We start from the raw sequence: 22,197 nt of genomic DNA, 5'->3' as shown, positions 1-22,197 counted from the left end.
CAATTTTTTCAAGATTTTATTTGTTTATTTGAGAAAGAGATATTGAAAGAGAGAAAGCATGAGCGGGAGGAGGCGCTGAGGGAGAGGGAGAAGCAGACCCTCTGCTGAGCAGAGAGCCTGATGCTGGGCTCGATCCCAGGACCTTGAGATCATGACCTGAGCAGAAGGCAGATGCTTAACCGACTGAGCCACCCAGGAGCCCATAAATTTTTTAATTGTATTTTTACTTTTTTAAAATTATTTTTACTTTTTAATAAGTTTCCATTTCTTTAACCACCTCTTTGTAGGATTTTGTTATGGCAGCCCTACCAAACCAACACATATGGTCAGGTCTTCTCATGTATAGCCCTCATGTATTATCCTGTTTCCTTCTTATTTCCCCAAAGATTTGCTTGTACTTTTAACCTGTGAGCAACTGTGGGTCCTCAAAGATGCCAGTGTCCCTGGCTTTGTCTCTGCCAGAGGTATCTTTCATCACCTGCGATCAACGTTGGTAGTTCTCGTGTGACTCCAAATACACCCGTATTGCTTTTGCATGATATTTTCCACACTCCGCAATTGTCTTGGTCACAGAGTTTTATTTGAAACTCTTCACCGGGGGCTGCCCTGGATTTGAATTTAGCCTATTCCTAGGCCCCAGGGGGGGTTAGGTGGATCGAGTGAACACAAGCTCCAAATATTTTTGCATCACTTCTCAACCTCTGCCCTCAAAGCCTGTCACTAATAAAACTGTTATATTATAGGTTTCTCTGACAAATCTACCTCTGGAGACAGAGCATGAGTAGCCCTGCCTGGTGTGCAAGCGTGGGCTCAGCGGAATTGTGCATCTCCTTTGCCACGCTGGAGTCAGGGCCTGCCTATGGAATCTTCCGGCTGGTCTGATTGTGGCAGCTGTCACGTTGAGCCAAAACCAAGTTCTGCTGATGGAAGCAAGACGCCTGGCCCTGGGCAGCCCATAAAACCCAAGATACCACCTTGCAAAAGTTTTGCTCTAGCTCAGAGCTTTCGAATAGGCAACCACTCCACTGATAGATGGAGTTTCCAAAGTACACACAGGGCCACCTGCTTGGTTAAATGCAAGCTTTTTTTTTTTTTTTTCCTGTTCGGCTTGGAGAATTTGTTTAACACAGCTCCCTCTACTGGGCTGTTCGTCACCCTGAAGTTTTCAGTGTCCCTCAAACTGTAGGAGAAAAGAACCCGTGTGGCTACCAACTGAGGAACCCAGCTGAGAGAATCCAGAAGGAGTGGGTGTTGTCTGATGTGAGAACCCTGAGGGGGGCGTGCGTGGGACCCTCTGGGGCTTTGCCAGTCCTTTCTGAGTGGTCGGCCACCTTAGATCCCTCTTTGCACTGCAGCAACTTGTCGTCTGAGAAAGAAGGGGCGGTAATTCTGACTGGCCTCCCAAGAGGCCAGGGATGATACAGTGACAGCCTTTTCTTCCAGGGACAAGTATGATCCTGAGCTCAGTTCCTCGGGAAGCCAACAAGCATGAGGAACACCAGGGCAAAGGTGTTCCAGAAAGGGGACCCAAAACACATTGACAAAAGTGGCCCTTCCAAGATAGAGACGGACCCAAAGGAAGGCAGGCATCCGGAAGAGTCTCATCTGGGACCTTGGTGGCAACTCCGGTCTTGGACCAGAGGCTGCCCTGCCACCTACGTTTAAGAAGAAGGACAATCCAGATTTCATCCTGTGTGTTCTTCTTTTTCTCCTGCTGCCGACGTGGGTCAATAGGAAGCTGTGAAACAGGGGACGAGGTTGTGAAAATCCCTGAAAAAGTGCCTCCTCCCTCTGCAGAGCTCGGGGTCACCCTGGTCCCCGTCCAGCACGTGGAGTGGACCACGGCGGCAGGTCCACCCCGTTGCAAACCTCTTCACGTCCACCTTCCCTGTCCCAGGAATCAGATCAGTGGAGAGCAAGATGACCATGCCGATGAGGGCGAGGCCGGAGAGCGAGGCCTTACATCTGTAAGCCAAGTGGACGTTCCAATTTCTCCTCTCTTGCTCAACTTACCCAGCCACGAGCGGCACCTTCCCGGCAAAGGCCTGCTTCTATGAAGTTTATGGCACGGAGGAGCAGAACGGAAGGGTCCCCACCAGGAAATGGCTGAGTCACACTGCCACGGTTCCCTCTCCTGAACTCAGCATCAGCTAAGTCATCCGTCCTCCCCTGGGAGATGAATAATGGGCTGGCCAGAGCCCAGGAGTGGTAGTCTAGGGAAGGTCTCCACAGGGAAAGAAGCAGCAAGAGAAAGAGTGTGTCCCCAACAACCTCCTCTGGAAGCCTCTGTAAATCCCTACCCTCCCTCCTTCCCTCTGAGGGTGCAGCCTGGGCACACTCGGGCACACTCATGCACATCGCCAGGACCTCCCACGAGGGGGTCAGGAGCCCCCCAACCCACCCCAGGGCTTCCAAACTTGCGGTTACATCTATGGCTCCCCTTATCATTCTGAACCACAATTGTTTTCTTTTCATCTCCTGCATTAGAGCTTGAACTTCTGAAATGCAAGACGGTATTGCATTCTTTCTCCATGCATCTCCACACCCCTTGTGCCTTGTACGTAGTAGATGCTCAAGAAATGTTCCCAGGATGGCTGGATAAAACAAACGAATAGAGAATAAAATTGTGGGAACCCAGAGAGTTAGGGATTTTTTTTTTCTAGAAATAAATGAAGGCTTTGACTTGGTCCGTGGACAAGACAGCCTCAGGCCTGGGGGTTATCTTAGAGCTACCATGGAACGAACCAGCCTCACAGAGGCCACCAGAGTGAACACGACTGGCTCTGAACCAAATTCCTCAGAATGCCAGTGTTTTGAGGATCCATCAGTACCCCCACGGTATCTCCACAGCCTGGCTCGAGCCAATCAGCCTGAGTGCAGACCTCTCCTTTGGCTCCTGTGAGGTCTCTCTCAGCTCTCCGTATGCTCCCCCTGCTTCCTACCCTAAGTCCTCAAGGCTGCAGGCCTTCTAGACTCTCTCTAGAGACCTGGTTTGAGGATCTCCAACTTGGAGGAGTAGAAGATTCTCTCGAGACCGAAGTATAACTATTAATAAAACAAGAGCTAAATATTCACCTATTACGTATTCATACTTTTTTGTTGTTGTTGGCCTGGTATAGACTTAAATTGCATCGTGCCCGGAAGATACTGGTTGGATAATTAATTGGTCAGTATCTTATGTTTAACTACATTGGTAACAGGCAGAGTAGCTTAGACTTTGAAAGAAGGAAGGCTGTGGAAAAAGAGGTTCTATGAGACCTACTGATTTTTTCCCTGGGATACGTGATGCAGAGGCTAAGACATGAAAACCAGCCCAACAGACTGAGGTCTGTGTTCCACCTCGGTGCATCCTTGACAGGTCCTCTAACTGCTCTCAACTAGAGTTTACTATTCAGTAATCTGGAGATAATAATTGCATCTAGCTCATAGGACTGCTCAATGGGGATTAGATAAAATAAAACATAAAATGCTTAGCGGGCTATCAGGCACATGGTAAACTTTTAACATAAATGTTTTTCTGAATTGTAGATGTTGTTTTTGTTATTTTTATGAGCTGAGATTCTGGGGGAGCGCAGGCGGCCGGGCGGGGGGTTGGGGGGAGATTATCATAGGTTTTCCGGGGCCTGTGTGGGAGGAGTAGAGCCCAGGCAGGGTGACCCCGTGCTGTGTCAGAGATCTGCACGTCTCCAGATGTTCACAAGTGGAATGGTTTTCTGCAGAAGGAAGACGAGCTATAAATGGGGGTCAAAGAAACTCGCAGGGCCTCCCAGAAAGAGCTAGGAGCAGGGTGGTTCCATCACCAAATCCAGCTCGAAAAGAAACCCTGACAGAGGAGGCTTGTGCTCTTTCCTGGAAAGTTTGCTCTCGGGATCTCACTCCAAGTCCATCCTACCAAGAAGAGGAGAGAAAGAGACCCCCCGTCGGGCCCTCTCGTGTCTCCTGCTTGGCCAGCCCAGCTGTCCCTCAGGCCCTGCTTCCTGCCTCACTGGTGAGAGGAGACATGTCCTTTGGCCCAGGGGTCCTCAAAGGTCGTAGAGGAACGCCTTGTGTCCGGCCTGTCAGGGAGAGTAAACCCTGAGGGGAAAGGTCCTGGGGACACAGGAGAGTGAGGTCCGCAGGTGTGGTCACCGAGCAAGCAGCTCACCCACCCTGGGGACCATGAGGGGTGACCCAGAAGCTGGAGTGTTGGGGTGGGGGAGTTGGTGAGGGAGGGTGGAGCCTGTGGGCTATTTTAGGCCAGGCCTAGAACTGGAGTCAATGGAGGTTTTGTTTATGTAACATGTGCAGAAGGCCCTTTGGAGAAAATAACCCTGGGTCTGCAGGCCGGGCTACAGGGAGCAGGGGTGCGGCTGGGAGCTTCCTGTTGTTCTTGGCCAGGCTGCCCGGCTGTTTGTTTGGCTCCTCTCTCAGAGCCCTTGGCTTCCGTGCTGCTGGCTCCTTCCAGTGTCTTCGGCTCCCTTCCTACAGGGCAGCACAGCAGGATTGCTCCCCCAGAGGTGGTGACTCAGGCCCTGTGCCCAGAGAACCGCCCCACCTCCACCCCTCAGGGTGTCCTTGTGCACACCCCCTTAGCCGAGCCAGTTCACTTGCACATCTAGGGTGGTTAGGGAAGGGCGCCTGGCCTGACGTCACCCGGGCTTGGGTCTGAATCCAGCCAAATTCCCGGGGTTGTTTCTGACGTGCAAAAATGTATATAAATATGTGAGCAATGACTGATATGTGTTCATTCCCCACTACACACCAGGCTCGCTCAAGGGTGTTAAGACTGTATGGTTATCTTTTTGAACCACAGATTCCCTTGGTAGACCAGGTATGGTCTAAATGTTTGTGTCCCTCCAAAATTCATGTGTTGAAATCCTAACCCCCAAAGGTGACTGGGAGGTACTGGGAGGTGGGGCCTTTGCGAGGTACTTAGGTCAGAGGGAGGGTGGAGCCCTTATGAATGGGATTAGTGCCCTTATAGGAGAAGCTCCTGAGAGATCCTGACCTCTTCCTCTGTGTGAGGACGCTGCAAGGACAGAACAGGGCACTCACGGGACCATCCTGGCGCCTGGTCTCAGACTTCCAGCCTCCAGAACTGTGAGAATGAGCTTTTTATAGTTTATAAGCCACCCAGTCTGTGATTCTGTGTAGCAGCCTGAATGGACTCAGACAATTAAGAAGGGGAAGAAGGCCTATTTTTTCCCATTTAAGTCAAATTTACATGCACAAAAATGTATAAATCTTAAAAGGACAGTTTGATAAATCTGTTTCCCTAGGTATCCACCCATGCAGCTGTTACTCGGATCCAGATACAGAGTATTCCCATTACCCTGGGGTGAAAAGTCTCTCTGTCCCTTTCTAGTCTCCAGCCTACTTATATATCATCTGCGTGTGTGAGTTGGCTTGCAGATGGCTGTCCTCTTGCTGTGTGTTCACAGACCCTTGTGCGTATCTGTAGAGGGAGCAGACACTCCTCTTACGTCCTATGGTCCTATCGGGTCAGGACCCCGCCCTTATGAAATCATTTAACCATAATTACTTCTATAAAGCTTCTATCTCCAAATGCAGCCACTTTGGGAGGTTAGGGGTTTACCATGAGAATTTGGGGGGAATGCCACTTGGTCCATGGCACTGCCAACCATACCCTGGCTGGTAACTGCCACTTCTCTCATAATACCTCAAAACTGCAAGCAACCCAAATGTCCATCAACACAAAAATGGATAAGCAAACTCTGGGATGCCAATACAATGGGATGCTGTACTGCAATGAAACATGGAGCCTGCTTCTCCCTCTGCCTTGTCCCTGCCTCTCTCTCTCTCTCTGTCTCTCATGAACAAATAAATAAAATCTTAAAAAAAAAAAAAAAAGAACGGGCTTCTCATACGTAGGACCCATTCTGAGCATTCCTCTGAGCGAGTCATGAACGAAACAAAACAACAAAGGACTTCAGGAACTTGTGAATTTTGATCTCTGTCTGGGCTTTTCCACAGGTTGGTTCATTCAGACCAAGTTTAATTATCCCCTCATGTTTGAAAGCAAAATTTCAAGTCTTTCAGGATTTTGCTTACACACGGACAATCCTCCCACTTTGGGGTAGTGACAGAGACCCCAGCTCACAGCCTGAGTGGTTTCCAGCAGAGCCTTGTTAATATGAAACATAGCTTTCTTGAGGGAGAAATCGACTTTGAATTTGGATTTTTCTGTTGTTTTCATTGAAGAACACTAGGTTAGCCAATTGGCTAAGGAAAAAAACCAGTTGTTTCAAATTAGTTGTGATTTTGCATTAAGCCAATATTGGCTTAACGGGTTTTACCCAAGATGTTTTTCTATACATAGGATGTCTCGCTAAGTCCTGGAAAGATTGTGGTAGATTTCCACATCCATCATTACTTGGCCTTGTGCTTCATAAAATATCACAGTAAGTTTATTTTTAACAGTTTTGCTGCCAGTTTGGGTTAAACTAATAGGCTAAAGTGTTTTTATTAAAAATTATTTCTTTTTAGGCAAGGAGTTTTGATTCACTCAAATAATAGATTTCAAAGTGAAGGCAGCTAAGACGTGAGGTCTGAGATAATAAGCCGGACAGCTCCTAGCTCTGCAAAATGCAGTGGCTCCCAGGCCATAGGTGGGGTATTTTGTTCCCAGAGATTCCCCCCCACCTTTTTTTGTTTAAATGGTTTATTTATTTATTTGAGAGAGAGATACAGAGAGAGAGAGAACAAGTGAGCAGTGGGAAGGGGCAGAGAGAGAGGGAGAGAATCTTAAGCAGACTCTGTTTGGAGCACAGAGTCCAACATGGGGCTTGAGCCCATGACCTTGAGATCATGACCTGAGCCAAAATCAAGAGTCAGATGCTCAACCATCTGCGACACCCAGGTGCCCTGCTCCTGGAGGCTTCATTCTGATTTCTCTGAGTCTGGTTTTTGCCTACAGGTCTTGCTTGCCTGATGTCGCAATTTGCCTCTGTTTTTTGTGTGTGTGTGTGCTAGAAGGGTATCAAAATGGACAAAAGCAGAGAAACTAGTGAAGTGAAGAAGGGCCTGCATGGTAACATCAGAGAGACCCGGGTTTGAGTCCTATATCAAAGGACTCAAGCCGTGTGAGCTCAGGAGGCTTACTTAAACTTTCCAGATCAAAGTCTCATCATCCATAAAGTGAGGATGGTAATGCCTACCTCTGAGCATTGATAAGAATTTAGAAATAATATCTGTGGAGTGCCTGCATACAGTAGTTGATTCATTCAAAAAAAATTTTTTTTTGCCTGAAATATGTATTGATCATGTGTCAGAAACTTTAACAGCAGGAACAGGATGGTGACCACAATGATCTGTGCCCTCACGGAGTGTAAAGTTGTTCAGTAGATAGCCACTATTCCAATTGGTACATGAAAGATACTCAGTGTCACTAATCATCAAGGAAATGAAAAATCAAACCCATAATAAAATATCAACTCACACCTATTAGGGTAAAATGATAGATAGATAGATAGATAGATAGATAGATAGATAGATAGATACCACATATTGGTAAGAAGATGAAGAAATTGGGACTCCTGTATACCATTGGTGTAAACTGATGCAGCCACAATGGAAGACAGTACGGCAGTTCCCCAAAAAATTAACAAGAGAACTACCACATGATCCAGCAATCTCACTTCTGGGTATTTATTCAAAAGACTTAAAATCAGGATCTTGAAGAGATTTTCATACTCCCATGTTCCTTGCAACATTATTAACAGTAGCCAAAATGTGGAAACAATCTAAATATTCACTGCTGGATGAATGGATAGAGAAAACGTGGTTTATCCATACAATGGAATATTATTCAGGCTTAAAAAAGAAGGCGATCCTACAGTATGCAACACCATGGATGGACCTTGAGGACATTATGCTAAGTGAAATAATCCAGCCACAGAAGGACAAATGCTACATGATGTCATGCATATGAAGAATCAAAGCAGTCAGACTCGTAGAGAGAATAGAATGGTGATTACCAGCGGCTGAGGAGAGGTGGAAACAGGGAGCTGTTATTCAATAAACATAAAATTTCACTTAATACAAGATGAATAAGTTCTAGAGATTTGCTGTACAACATGATGCCTACAGTTCACAATGCTGCACAGTCCTTGGAAGTTGTTAATAGGGTAAATCTCATCCTAAGGGTTCCTCCTACCATAAAAAATGAAAAAAAAAAAGAAAGAAAGAAATGTGGATGACAGTAATGTTGCATAACTCTGTACATTTAAATTCATTAAAATTCATTGCATTTTATGGTATGTAAGGGATACCTCAATAAAGCTGTTTTCAAAAAAACTGTGGAATATTATTCAGCGTTAAAAAGAAATGAGCTATCAAGCCATGGAAACATAGGGAGGAACCTTAAAGGCCTATTACGAAGTGAAAGAAGATGATCCTAAAAGGCTACATCCTATATAATTTCAACGATACGACATTCTGGGAAAGGCCATACTGTGGTGGTTGCCAGAGAGTAGGGATAAATAGGTGGGGCGGGGTGGGGGGTTGTCTAGGGCAGTGGAATTATGTTTGATGCCGGTGGATGCCTGCCATTCTACATTTGTCAAAACCCATAGAATGTACGGCACTAAGGTAAATGATGGACTTTGGGCAATCATGTTGTGTCGATGTAGCTCCTCGGAACAAACGTGCCGCTCTGGTGAGTGATGTTGGTAATTGGGGAGTTCTCCATGTGTGGGGGCAGGAGGTCCATGGGAGATCCCCGCCCCTTCCTCTTAATTCTATGGTAAACCTGAAATTGCTATGAAAAATGAAGTCTTAAAAAAAAACCCTGAAGGGCCCCATCTCTTTCAAGTCTGTTGAGTATCACCCCTGCCTTCCCAAACTTCCTTTGCCTGTTCTGGTTTTTCCCTCCTAATCACCTTCTGATACACTATATAGTTTATTTACCATATCTAATCAATTCTAAATTGTGTGAATTTTTCCCCCCACACTCTAAGGTACATACAATCAGGAAGTGTTTTATGACTGATAGCGATTAGTGGCATTCTTCCTACCTGTCTTTAGTGGCACATGGATCTTGTAGGGTAGCCACCCTAGAGATGGTAAGCTACGGTGTTGTTATTGTTTCTTTCTCCTTCTTTCTTTCTTTATCTTATTCATGAGATACAAGGAATGAAAGAGAGAGAGAGTGACAGAGAGAGAGGCAGATGGAGAAGCAGGCTCCCTTGGAGAGGCCAATGCGGGACTCGATCCCAGGACCCTGGGATCACGACCTGAGCTGAAGGCAGACGCTCAACCACTGAGCCCCCCAGGTGCCCTGTGCTATTGCTTCTTGTCTGTTTCCCCCTCCAAAACATCAGCTCCAGGAGGATAGGAGCCTTAATTTTGTTTGCTGCCTTGCGTTAAGTGCCTAGAATAGTCTGGTATGGAGTCAGACCTCAGTGAACATTTGTCAAATAAACTGACAATAAAACAAAGAGGCTGAAGTCAAATGACAAGAGGAGTTATTTCTTCACTGTTCCATCCACCAGACACTGGGAAAAGAGCCCAATTAAGAAGAATGTTAGTAGGTCAGCAGGGCTCATCCTCCAGGGTAAAGAAGAGACCTGCAGAGGCCTTTTGGGAAGGTTGAAAAGAAGGTGACTAGGGCTAGCTCATTCCCAGAATCTGCTGCCCAAACTGGCTCTCCACCCAAGCACTAATTGGTGACATTCCCTAGAGATGTTGAGAGTAGCCCACACTTGTAGGAAAAGTGGGTAGAGTAGCACCCCCACTGCCACCCCCATTCCTTGGCCAATTAATCTCTTTTCAACACTCCCCAGTGGTCCAGGAATCACCTGTCCCCCAAAAGCAGGCTCGGTTTTTTGGTTTTGCTTGCCAATCTTTGCGTTGGCTCCCGTGAGCATGACCTGGAGGCCCCTGAACTTGGGTGGGGTTGGGGGGGCTGGTGATTTCCTGGCCACTCTGGAAGGGCTGCTCCGCATTCATTACTGTTGGCCTCGGGGCAAGACTTGCACCAGGCCTGGGCGTTTGTGCCTGGGAATAGTTAATTTCCTCGTTAGACGGAGCCCGTGCTCTGGTTCACATTAGCTAACGTCCACCGACCCTGTCACAGACTGCCTCTTTGTTTTCCATCAGTTTCAGGGGACAAATCTTATATTGTCCCTTCTCTTGCCAGCCCTCTAGAAGGGATTGAAGGGTCAGGGAGCTGAGGAGACCCATTTGGGGAACGAGGAAACTTCCCATAGACTGGAGACCCCTTCACTCTTTCTCTCTGGACCACTCATCCATTAGGCATAGCACCTGGGGCCCCTTTTCAGGGCCCACACCATGGTCTCATGACTTTTAAAATCAGAAGGAAAATAAATAAGCTTTAAGGGTTAAAAATGCTTTTATTTTTATCTTACCGCAGGGGGGAAAAAAAGCAAACAGAAAATTCTAGGGTCTAGGAATATCTATCACATTTTGCCTAAAATAACAAATGAATAAAGTGTTGAAGTATTTAAAGTTACACCAGGATATTATTAGAATATTCTATGAGGAAGAGGCCTACAAAGGTCACGTTGCCACCCTACTTGTTACCAGGTTAGAGAAGTGATCTTGTCATGGCGTGAGAAGTCTAATGGATGAGGAATGTTCGCGCTGTGGCAAATGAGCCAGGAGAATTTTTAAGGAAAGGTGCAAGGTGGGAGAAACATTTCTCGAGGGCCACTCTGCTCTGTTTGGTGCTGGACATTTTAGGTACATTTTTTCACTGAGGCCTTACAACTCTGAAAGGTCAAATAATCACCCACTTTCACAGTAAGTTTAAGACACTGCTCACTACCTGCCCCCGCCCAACATCTCACTGTATCTTTCGCTTTCTTAGAAAAATTAATCCACATATTCATAAATCCTTCCCAATTAGCTTATCTAAATATTGTTTTGGGATCTGTTTTAAAATGCCTTTTCCTTTTTGATCTTTAAATTAGAACCAGAAAGATGGGGTTTGACAACCAGAGGCCTAACTTAGGTTCTGAACAAGTTTTGGCTGTATTCTAAAGATACACCTAGGTTCTGGGGGTACTTGATTACCTGAGGCAGCCTGCCTTGAAAATGTATAGTTTTTATTTAATTTTTTTTTTTTGAGAAAACATGTTTCAAATGCCCAAACATAATTTAAAAAACAATTTCACAATCAGATTTTGGTTATGTTGGCCTCCATGCAAACACCCACGCTGTCTTCAAAATGTGGCCTACGGGCCATTTAATTAGGAAAAACAGAAAACAAAGTTTGCCCACTGGAAACAGAATCCTGCAAAATCTGGCCCTAGGAAAACAAACAATACCGGCTTCAGGAGCTCTGGTTTCTTGATTGGACAACTTGGTTCATTCGTTGATTCAGTGCCTTTGAGTGCCTGCTGTGTTATGTGCTGGGCACTGTGCTAGCAGCTGGGGATTAAAGCATAAATGGAAGTTGTCCCACATCTCAAGTCATTCCCAGTCTAGTGGAGACAACCATCCTGGGCCGAGGCACCACAGCCTTTCGTTTGGACGGTTCCAGAGGCTTCTTAACTGATCTCCATACATCCAGCCTAGTCCTCCATTCTGCACCAGACAGAGAAATCCCTTCAGACACATGTCAGAGCGTGCTCTTTCTCTGGGGAGCACTCTGTTGCTACTCTTTGACCTTCTCCTCTTTCTTTTCCCCTTGGGGATGGTGCGGTGAACATATTGGCCTTCTTGCTTTTTCCAAAGCAGGCCAGGCCCACTCCCACGTTCGTGGCTCTTCACTTGCTATTTTGTAAGCGGGAATGCTCATCCAGTAGGGGTCCACATGGTTCGCTCTTCCGTCAAGAGTTTATACAGACATCATTTCCCCGATTGCCCTATTTGATACTGTAGCTCCCACTCCAAGCCTCCATTCACCTCTTCCCAGAATTATTTTATTCCATTTCATTCCCCATAATCTAACAACACTGTGTGTTTTACTTACTTTCATTGTCTGTCTCCCCTTTTCTACTTAAGAACAAATATTTTGACCGTCTTATATCCAATTGTATCCCTAGTCCTTGGAATAGTGCCTAGCATGTATAGTTGCTCAATATGAATTAATTTATTTTTTGACAAAAGGAGACATTCATGGCAAGCAAAGAAACAAATGCTACACAGGTATAGTGGTGTTTTGAGAACACAGAGGAAAATCCTTATAGACATTCAAAAGCTCATTGCTTAATCTCAGAGGATAAGTAGCACGTAGCTAGGTGAAGAAAAAGGGATGGTACTCGAGTAGAAGAAACAGTGTTAAGGAAAAGAGTGTGCCTATTTGGGAACTGCAAGTCGATTTGGTACAACAGGAGGAAAGGATGCATATGGAGAGGGTGGTGGCAAGAAACAAAGATGGAAATGTAAACCAACTCCAGCTCATGTCCAGCTAAGGAATGTTGACTTCCTCCTTCAGATGATGGGAGCTATTAAAAGCTATTAAGCAGAAGAGAGATATGATTGGATTTATGATTGTTTGAAAAGGAGAGAGAGACAGACAGAGCAAAACCATGAGTCTAGGGAGATGCAGAGGGAGGGATGCAGCAGGGACCCCAACACAGGGCTCCATCCCAGGACTCTGGGATCATGACCTGAGCTGAAGGCAGACGCTTAACTGCCTGAGTCACTTAGACACCCCTGGAGTTACGTTTTAAAAAGACCTCTGGAGGGATCCCTGGGTGGCGCAGCTGTTTGGCGCCTGCCTTTGGCCCAGGGCGCGATCCTGGAGACCCGGGATCGAATCCCACGTCGGGCTCCCTGCATGGAGCCTGCTTCTCCCTCTGCCTGTGTCTCTGCCTCTCTGTCTCTCTCTGTGTGACTATCATGAATAAATAAATAAAATCTTTTAAAAAAATAAAATAAAATAAAAAGACCTCTGGGGAAAGAACTGGGGGAAGCTGGGAAGAAGGGCTTCAGAGATTGCTTCAGTAAAACTGCTGAAGATGGCTGAGCCAAGCGGCAGTGACTGAGTGTGGCAAGGGGAGGGATTTAAGGGATACATTAACTGGACATTTGCAAATATCTTCTCCCATTCCACTGGTTGTCTTTTAGTTTTTGTTGACTGTTTACTTTGCTGTGTAAAAACTTTTTATCTTCATAAATCCTAATAGTTCATCTTTGTTTTTGTTTCCCTTGCCTTTGGAGGCGTGCCTAGCAAGAAGTGGCTGCAGCCGAGGTCATAGAGGTTGCTGCCTGCCTTCCCCTCTAGGATTTTGATGGATTCCTGTCTCACATTTAGGTCTCTCTTCTGTTTTGAGTTTCTATTCTTATGATGTAAGAAAGTGGTCCAGTTTCATTCTTCTGCATGTGGCTTTTTAATGTTCCCGACACCACTTGTTGAAGAGATGAGTTGACAATAGAGTTGAGGGCCTATTTCTGGGTTCTTTATTCTGTTCCATTGATCTGTGTGCCTGTTTTTGTGCCAGTACAATACTGTCTCAATGACTACAGCTTTGTAATACTACTTGAAGCCAAGCATTGTGATGCTTCTAGCTTCAGTTTTCTTTTTTAATATAGCTTTGGCTATTTGGGGTCTTTCTCAGTTCCATACAAATTTTAGGATTTTTTTTATTCCAACTCTGTGAAAGACACTAATGGCATTTTGCTAGGGATTGCATTGAATGTGTAGATTGCTTTGGATAGCATAGACATTTTAACAATAATTGTTTTTTCAATGCATGAGCATGGAATGTTTTTTCTATTTCTTTGTGTCATCTTCAATTTCTCTCATGAGTGTTCTATAGTTTTCAGTATACAGTTCCTTCACCTCTTTGGTTAAGTTTATTCTTAGGCATCTTATGTGTTTGGGTGCAATTGTAAATGGGATCGATTCCTTGATTTCTCATTCTTCTGCCTCATTGTTAGTGTATAGAAATGCAACTGACTTCTGTGCATTGATTTTATAGCCTACAACTTTGCTGAACTCCTATATAAGTTTTAGCGATTTTAAGGGCTAGTATCCAAAATCTATAAAGAACTTATCAAACTCAAAAAACAAATAATCCAGTTGAGAAATGGACAGAAGACATAAACAGACATTACTCCAAAGAAGGCATATAAATGGCCAGCAGACACATAAAAAATTGCTCCACATCACTCTGCATCAGGGAAATACAAATCAAAACCACAATAAGATACCACCTCACACCAGTCAGAATAGCTAAAATTAAACAACTCAGGAAACAACAGATATCTGCGAGGATGTGGAGAAAGGGGAACCCTCTTACACTGTTGGTGAGAATGCAAACTGGTGCAGCCACTCTGGAAAGCCATATGGAGGTTCCTCAAAAAAGTTAAAAATAGAACTACCCTATGACTCATCAATTGCACAACTAGGTACTATTCAAAGGATAAACATATAGTGATTCAAAGGGGACATGCAGGCAGCCCGGGTGGCTCAGTGGTTTAGCGCCCCCTTCAGCCCAGGGTGTGATCCTGGAAACCCAGGATTGAGTCCCAAGTCAAGCTCCCTCCATGGAGCCTGCTTCTCCCTCTGCCTGTCTCTCTCTCTCTCTCTGTGTCTCTCATGAATACATGAATAAGTAAATAAAATCTTAAAAAAAGGAGGGAGGACATGCACCACAGTGTTTATAGAAGCAATGTCCATAATAGCCAAAATATGGGGAGAACCCAGATGTCCATCAATGGATGAATGGAAAGATTATTTATATATATAAATATACATATTATATATATATAAATGGAATATTTCTCAGCCATCAGAAAGAATGAAATCTTGTCATTTTCAATGATATGGATGGAACTAGAGGGTATTATGCTAAGCAAAATTAGTCAATCAGAAAAAGACAAATACCATATGATTTCCCTCATATGTGGAATTTAAAAAACAAAACAGATGAACATAGGGGAAGGGAAGGAAAAATAAAGTAAGATGAAAATTGAGAGGGAGGCAAACCATGAGAGACACTGAACTCTAGGAAACAAACTGAGGGTTGCTGGAGGGGAGAGAGGTTAGGGAATGGGGTAATTGGGTGATGGACAATAAGGAGGGCACTTGATGTAATGAGCACTGGGTGTTATATGCAACGGATCAATCACTAAATTCTACCCCTGAAGCTAATAATATATAATACATTAACTACATTGAGTTTAAGTAAAGAATTTTTAAAAAGAGAGATATCAAGTAGCAGATTCTCGAAGATTTAACGAGGGGGTTGTCTAGCTTGAGCAGAAAAAGACTTGAATGATTCCCCCAAGTGTCTTTTGGGTAATTGAGGTAAATATATAATTTCATTCAACAAATACTTATTAAGAACCTACTACATACTAGGCATGACTCTAGGCACTGGAAATATGGCTTTGAACAAAATAGAGAAAGCCCAAGTGAAAGAGATTGTCAGTAAGTAAACAAAGAGATAGTATATAATTTTGGATTGTAATACGCCTTATGATAAAACATAAAGCATGGTAAAAAGATGGAGAAGAATGTTAATTTTATGCAGGAGTCAGGTGGCAGTTCTCTGAAGAGGTGATGTTAGAACTCAGGAAAGCTCTGTAAAGACCCAGAAGGAAAGATACCCAGGGAGAGGGGCATAAAGAAGCTGAGACTGAAAGAAGAGATGCTTGTTTGACAAACAAGGAGAAGGTCACTAAGTTAAGTCATAGGATATCAGGGCGTAGGCAGGAGCTAGATTCTTACAAATTCCACCATGACGGTGACATTCAAAGTATGATGGGAAGCCAGGAGGTGGCTTTGAGCAATTTGACTTTTGTTGTTCCTGTTGAAATGCTGGATGTAGAGCACAGAATGAATTTCAGAGGTGCAAGAATGAAAGCAGTAGTCTGAGCAAAAGACAATGATGGTGGAAAGTCAGGTTACAGCAGCAAAAATGTTGAGAAGTAGATCACTTTTTGTTCCATACGAAGGTAGAAAAATCAGGATTTGCGATGGATTGAATGTGGGGAAAAAAAGAAATCAAGAATCACTCCTAGGTTCTTCACCTGAGGAAATATGTGAATGTTAGCACTCTTTACTGAGGTTAAGAAGCTTTGGACAAGATTAGGTTCTAAGGCAACTGAGGAGGGAATCAAAGGTTTTGTTTCAGGCGTATTTAGCATTCAAGAGGAAATATGGTAAGACAGCTAGCTGCACAGATCCAGAGCTCATAGGGAAGGTTTGGGTTGAGATAAAATTTTCAAGGTGTTTGACATTATGATTTTGAAAGAGATCGCCACCCCAGGGAGCCGAATCTAGTGGGAAAGAGAAGGTGGTCTAGAGTTGATGCTTATTCACTCAAGATAATAGTGGTTGAGTGGAGAAGGAGGAGAAGCCAATGAAAGAAAAAGAAGGGTTGGGAAGATATATTTGAGAGGTTGGTGTTCCAAATGCCAATTGAAGAAATTGTTTCAAGGAGTGATCCTCCATGCCCATTGCTGCTGAGAATTCTCCTGAGAGGAGACCTGAGAATTGATCACTGGACACAGCAAGGTGTAACATCAGGACTATAGATGATTCTCACAAACATCTTTACTTTAAAGGGTACAGAAAGATGGAATGAGAGCTGGATGGGGATGAGAGGCCAAGGGGATTTTACTTTGTTTTGTTCCTGCAACATATTTATGTACAGATGGAAATTATTCAATAGAGAAAGGAAATATAACAACACAGGGGACAGAGGGGGTGAATTGTAGGACTCAAACCCTTGCCTATGCAGGAGGGATGAAATACAGAGCACAGTGGAGGGGGTTGTCTTAGGGATGGGTGCCATCCCACCTGCTGGTAGAGGAGAAATGGCAAAACAAGGGGCACGGGTGCTTGATCCTACCAGGAGTCCTCTCTAGTTGTTTTTATATCCTCGGGAAAATATTCAGCTGAGAGTGAGGAAGTGAAAAGGATGTAGGAATTTTGAGAAGCCACAAGGTCAGGAGAGTAAGTTGGATAGCAGATGTCTTAGGATTGCCAGACCATGGTGAATGCTCAGCTAAGATATTTTTTACTTTATCCTTAAACTTTATCCAGTTTTTCTGAGATGTAACTGACACGTACTATTATATATAAGTTCAAGGTGTATGATGGTCATTGATACACTTATCTATTGTGAAGTGATTACCACACTAGTGTTAGTTAACACTGACATCGTGTCATAGAATTACCATTTCTTTTTTGTGGTGAGAGCATCTGAGAGCATCTCTCTTAGGGACTTTTAACAATTGGTAACTCTAGTCACCAAGCTATAGAGTAGATCGCCAGAGCTTACTCATCTTGTAACTGGAAGTTTGTATCCTCTGACTGATATCTCCTGTTCCCCATACCCAGCACTAGCAACCTCCATCCTACTCTATTTCTTTTTTTCCTTTTTTAAATGAAATGTTTTATTATATTACTTGCAAATTGGTAGTTCCAAATTACCTCCAAAAACATTTATTGTCAGCATCAACAATAAATTAAGTGGATAAGGCAACAAGACAACTATGGGGAAGGGTAGCTTAAACTAGATACATTCGGTTTCCTAATAAAATGGGGGGGAGAGATTGTTATTCCATATTCACATAGCCCTGTATACCTTCCTTTTCTTTAACCATATCTGATCATCCTCTGCCAATTGCACAGTGTGCAAAAGGAAGAGCCAGCAGATATTGAGAAGTTTTCATATTCTCACCACCCTCCATGCTCTGTTTCTATGAGTTGGGCTCTTTTAGATTCCACATATAAGTGAGACTGTACCACATTTGTCTTTCTGCATCTGACTTATCTCACTTTAGTATATGCCCTCAAGATCCACCAGGTTGTTGCAAATGGCAGGATTTCCTTCTTTCTCATGACTGAATAACATGGAGCCTAATTTAAAGTGTAATCAGGCAGTCTGGTTGCGTGTTCAGCTTCAGCCAGTTTAGCCACAGGAGGGCAGGTAGGAAGTAGGCAGAGAAGAGCAAAGGATGTTGCTTTGGAGGGGGGAATCACGTTGTAGGTGGGAAGACAGAGAGCTCAACCTGGCCTGTGTTCTGTTTCAGATATCTAAGGAAGTACAGGTAAGACTGGTAGACAGTTGGAGAGGAGGAGTCACACTGTAAATAAAGGTTTGGGAATCACTCATTGATCAACATTTGCACACAGTGTGTCCTGTGTGACAGACACGGTTGCAAATCCTGAGATGTGGTAGTGAAGACACAACAGAATCTCTAGCCTCACGTCAGTGAGGAAATTTATCATGTGTAGCTCAGAGGTATCCACAGACGGGGGATACGCAACCCAGAGATGTGTAAGACGATCTTTGGGTATGTGGGTGGGAAATATTTGAACTTCCACTTACATATTTCTTATAATCCTTAATATCTGCCTTTATAGGTGTCTTATTAGGTTTATAATATGTTACTACCGCAGTACATATATCATCACATAACAAATATGTATATGTCGGAAGGTGCATGCTCAGCGTTATTTACTGATGGAGGTGCTTGATGGAAAACGTTTGGAAACCACTAGCCATGTGTGAGATAGCAGAGAAAGAGAGATTGTAGTTAAGCACCCCTAAAACTGACACTGTCGAAGATGTATATAAGGAGTTAGATGAGTTTTCTGCAGGGCACAGCCCCTGAATTATCCCACCCTGTGTTGAGAATTAAAATTCCTAAGCGATGAGCCTTCTATAAATGGGACACGATAAGAATGTCAAGGAGAGCTTTAACATGATTGTAATGTTGAAAAACAGGACAATCTGCCATTTGGCAGAGGCAAGGTTAGGTTGGTGAGGCAGGCTGTGGAGGAGTGTGGTCCTTGCAGGACCCCACTGATTTGACAGAGAGGATCGCACCGTGGGACCCTCTAGTGACTTGGAACTGCAAGCATCAATGGGTGTCTGAAGAATGAGCTGTGAAGCTGGAATTATAATAATCTCTTTATGCAAGGAGTTGGCTAGAGGAAGGGTGAATCATAGCCTTGCATCTACAAACAGAGGGGTGACGGCCCGCCCAGAGTTGTAGCACAAGGAGAGCTGGAGAATGTGTCAGCATTTCCAGCTCACATCGTGGGAGAGGGTGCCTGAGGAGCAGATGTGAACATTTTGGTTTCTGCGGTTGGTATTTTCCTATAGTGGAGAAGAGTGACTCACAGGGTCCCCCCAGGCTGATGGAAATCACGCTGGAGAGGCAGCCCGGAGTAGTGGAAAGTTACTCCGGGTATCATTAGCACCAGTGTTTACAGGTTAGGACCTCGAAGCTCAGAGAGAGGCTAAGTAAGCAGCTCAGAGTCACCAGCTGATACGTGGTGGAGCTGTAACTCAAAGACAGTGTCACCTAACTTAGAATGTCATGTTTTCTATATGATTTCACTCATATGTGGAATTTAAGAACCAAGACCAATGAGCAAAGGGAACCAAAAGAGAGAAAGATAAGCCAAGAAACAGACTCTTAGCTCTAGAGAACAAACCGATGGGAGGCGGGTCGGGGGATGGGTTAGATGGGTGATGGGGCTCGAGGAGGGCACCTGTGATGAGCACCAGGTGATAAAGGGAGGTGCTGGATCACTAGATTGTACACCCAACACTTACGTAACACTGGATGTTAATTCACTGGGATTAAAATGAAAACTTAATAAAAAATCCAAAGTTTTCTCTGTTATGTGGTAAGTTGAAGAAATGTCTTGGGAAAAGCACAAAGGACCCCCAAGGTGGTCAAAGAAGCAAGAATGCGTTCCCAAGGTTGCAGGTGAGCTGCTGTAATGAAGAGAACCAAGAATTACCAGACAGTGGCTTAAACAAGGTGGAACCATTTCTCTCACACACACGATGGTCTGAGCACAGGCCACTGAAGTAACAGCTCCCCTGTGTTGGGGATCAGAATCTTTCCGACTCTTGGCACTGCCGTCACTTTTGGTGTTGCCTTTATCTCCCGGGGGGGAGATGGCATCGCTACCCACACATCCACTGGGTCTGCATTTCCTGCAGGAGGAAGAGAGAGAGAGAAGGGACCCCGGGTCCTCTAGGTGTGACCCGTCACCGCACACCTTGCTTCTGCTCAGACCCTTGTCCAGAACTAGTCACAGGGCCACACGGAGTCATGAGGGGAGCTGGGGAATGCCTTCCTCCCAGGGAGACACGTGCCTCACTAAAACTCAGAGAGTCTCTTTTGAAAAGAAGAAAAGGGAGAATGGATGCGGAGAGGCAGCCAGCAGCCTCTGGCACAGAAAATCACAAGTGTTAGAACAAGAAAAAAAATGCACAGAGAGGGAAGGTTTAGACTACACTCAAGCAATGTTGGGGAGGGCGGTCAAGGCCTGGCGGGCAGTATGGGCAAGGGCATAACAGGCAGGCCTCTTTTAAAGAAGAGCTTGAGGGACACCTGGGTGGCTCAGTGGTTGAATGTCTGTCTTTGGCTCAGGGCGTGATCCTGGAGACCCGGGATCGAGTCCCATATCGGGTTTCCTGCAAGGAGCCTGCTTCTCCCTCTGCCTGTGTCTCTGCCTCTTTCTGTGTCTCTCATGAATAAATAAAATCTTTAAAAAGAAGAAGAAGAAGAAGAAGAAGAAGAAGAAGAAGAAGAAGAAGAAGAAGAAGAAGAAGAAGATGAAGAAGAAGAAGAAGAGCTTGTAGCCAAGTTTGGCTGAAGAGTCTAGGAGCACACACAAAGGGAGTCTAAAAAACAAGATGAAAAATATTCATCCCAGGCTGTCCATGTATCTACCAAGAAGAATTTGTGCCGCCTCCCAGTAGGCAAGGGATTACAAGCGTGTGTACGGAAGGTCACGGTTGTTCTTAGCAGCAATTGTTCTAGCAGTTGTGTGCATACTGTGAACAGAGTAAGGCAGGGTAGGCAATGGGGAGGGGGGGTAACGGACAACCACTGGATGGGGAGTCAGGAGGCCTGGCTGCAAACCCCAGCCCTGCCACTAAGCAGCAACTGCAGACGGTGAGGAGTTTGGCCCTGGAGCTCCAGCCTCTGCATCCCCACCTCAGCCCCAGGACTCCCCAGCCATGCGGAAAAGCCAGAAAATACTCCATGGAGAGTGCTTGGCACATGCCCGGCACGCGGTGAGTATCAGCTTAACCGTTACTGCAAATAACCGTCTCTTCTTGCTAAAGGTTCCTTAGTTAAATGGGTTTCTCAGGTGTGTTTAGCTCTAAAATTCCCTGATTCTATGAGTATAATACACATGTTCAACACTGGCTGAGGAAATCTGAAAATAATATTTGAGAATGGGTTTCTTTCCATTAGGTAACATATTGCTATACAATATTGTTAAATTCACCCTTGCTCCCCCAGACCAAGTTGTAATGATTGGTTGATTAAAGAGAAAGAGAGGGGTGCCTGGGTGGCCCAGTCAGTTAAGCGACTGATTCTTGGTTTTAGCTCAGGTCAGGATCTCAGGGTCATGAGATCGAGCCTCATGTCAGGCTCCATGCTGGGTGTAAAGCCTGCTTAAGATTCTCTCTCTCCCACTCCCTTCTCTCTGTCCCTTCCCGCTCCTTCTCTAAAAAAAAAAAAAAAAAAAAAAAAAAAAAAAGGAGAGAGAATTACACTCAAAGTATATTTTACTTAATGCAAAAAAAAAAAAAAAAAAAGATACTAGCTTAGGGCCTTGAGGCAATAGCGCAGTCCAGCCACATGCTTCTGTCTTCTGTCTTAGAAAAGGGATGGAGACTCCAGGCAAACCCATTCACTTTCTGGAACAAATGGGATTCAGGTTCTTTCTCATGTTCTTTTAGGGAAGCTACTACAGAGGGCTCTAGGTCCAAATGCACGTCCTAGACAGCGTTTCTACTTCCTGGAGTGTTACTGGGGATGCTTGGATCCCAAGTTTGAGGGAGCAGGGCTCTGCAAAGGAGCTACACCTGTGTAGCTACAAAGGGACAGAGAGAAGGGGCCTAAGCAGCAGGTCTGAGAGGGTTCAGTCCATGTTACAGGTCATTTTGTCCCCTCCCCCCAACTCACTTCTTAAAATACCTCAGAATGTGACCTTGGTTGGAGATACGGTCTTTACAGAGGCGATCAAGTTAACGTGCAGCCACCAGCGCAGCCCTTCATCCAATACATCTGGTGTCCTTCTAGAAAGGGGAAAGTTGGAGACCGACACACCTGCAGGGAGCATGTCACGTGAGGATCAAGGCAGAGGTCAGGGTAATGAACCAAAAGATCGCCAGGAACACCACCAGAAACTCTGAGAGAGGCATGGAACACAGCCCTCGGAGGGAGCCAGCCCTGCCAGGGCCTTGATCTCAGGCTTCCAGCGTCCAGAGCTGAGACGACACCTCGTTGTGA

General features: G+C 44.9%; 1 protein-coding gene across 3 annotated transcripts; it reads right to left on the bottom strand.

Moving 5' to 3' along the window:
• Positions 1-203: 203 nt before the first annotated feature.
• Positions 204-22,175, bottom strand: LOC111098617. Of its 3 annotated transcripts, none has more exons than XM_038556125.1 (4): positions 21,883-22,175; positions 2,402-2,594; positions 2,014-2,169; positions 204-1,738 (listed from the first exon to the last, which is right to left on the bottom strand). In XM_038556125.1, the coding sequence occupies exons 2-4, from the start codon at positions 2,531-2,533 to the stop codon at positions 1,166-1,168; spliced, it is 861 nt and encodes a 286-aa protein (XP_038412053.1). In that variant the 5' UTR covers positions 2,534-2,594; positions 21,883-22,175; the 3' UTR covers positions 204-1,165. The 3 variants fall into 3 exon arrangements, with proteins under 3 accessions (XP_038412053.1, XP_038412054.1, XP_038412052.1); XM_038556126.1 differs by having other exon boundaries at positions 2,428-2,594; XM_038556124.1 differs by having other exon boundaries at positions 2,014-2,594.
• Positions 22,176-22,197: the final 22 nt, after the last annotated feature.

Source organism: Canis lupus, chromosome 13 (assembly GCF_011100685.1).
Source record: "Canis lupus familiaris isolate Mischka breed German Shepherd chromosome 13, alternate assembly UU_Cfam_GSD_1.0, whole genome shotgun sequence".
NCBI classification, from domain to species: domain Eukaryota; kingdom Metazoa; phylum Chordata; class Mammalia; order Carnivora; family Canidae; genus Canis; species Canis lupus.
The sequence above is the reverse complement of the archived record's forward strand: the minus strand, read 5'-3'. Positions and strand labels throughout refer to the sequence as shown.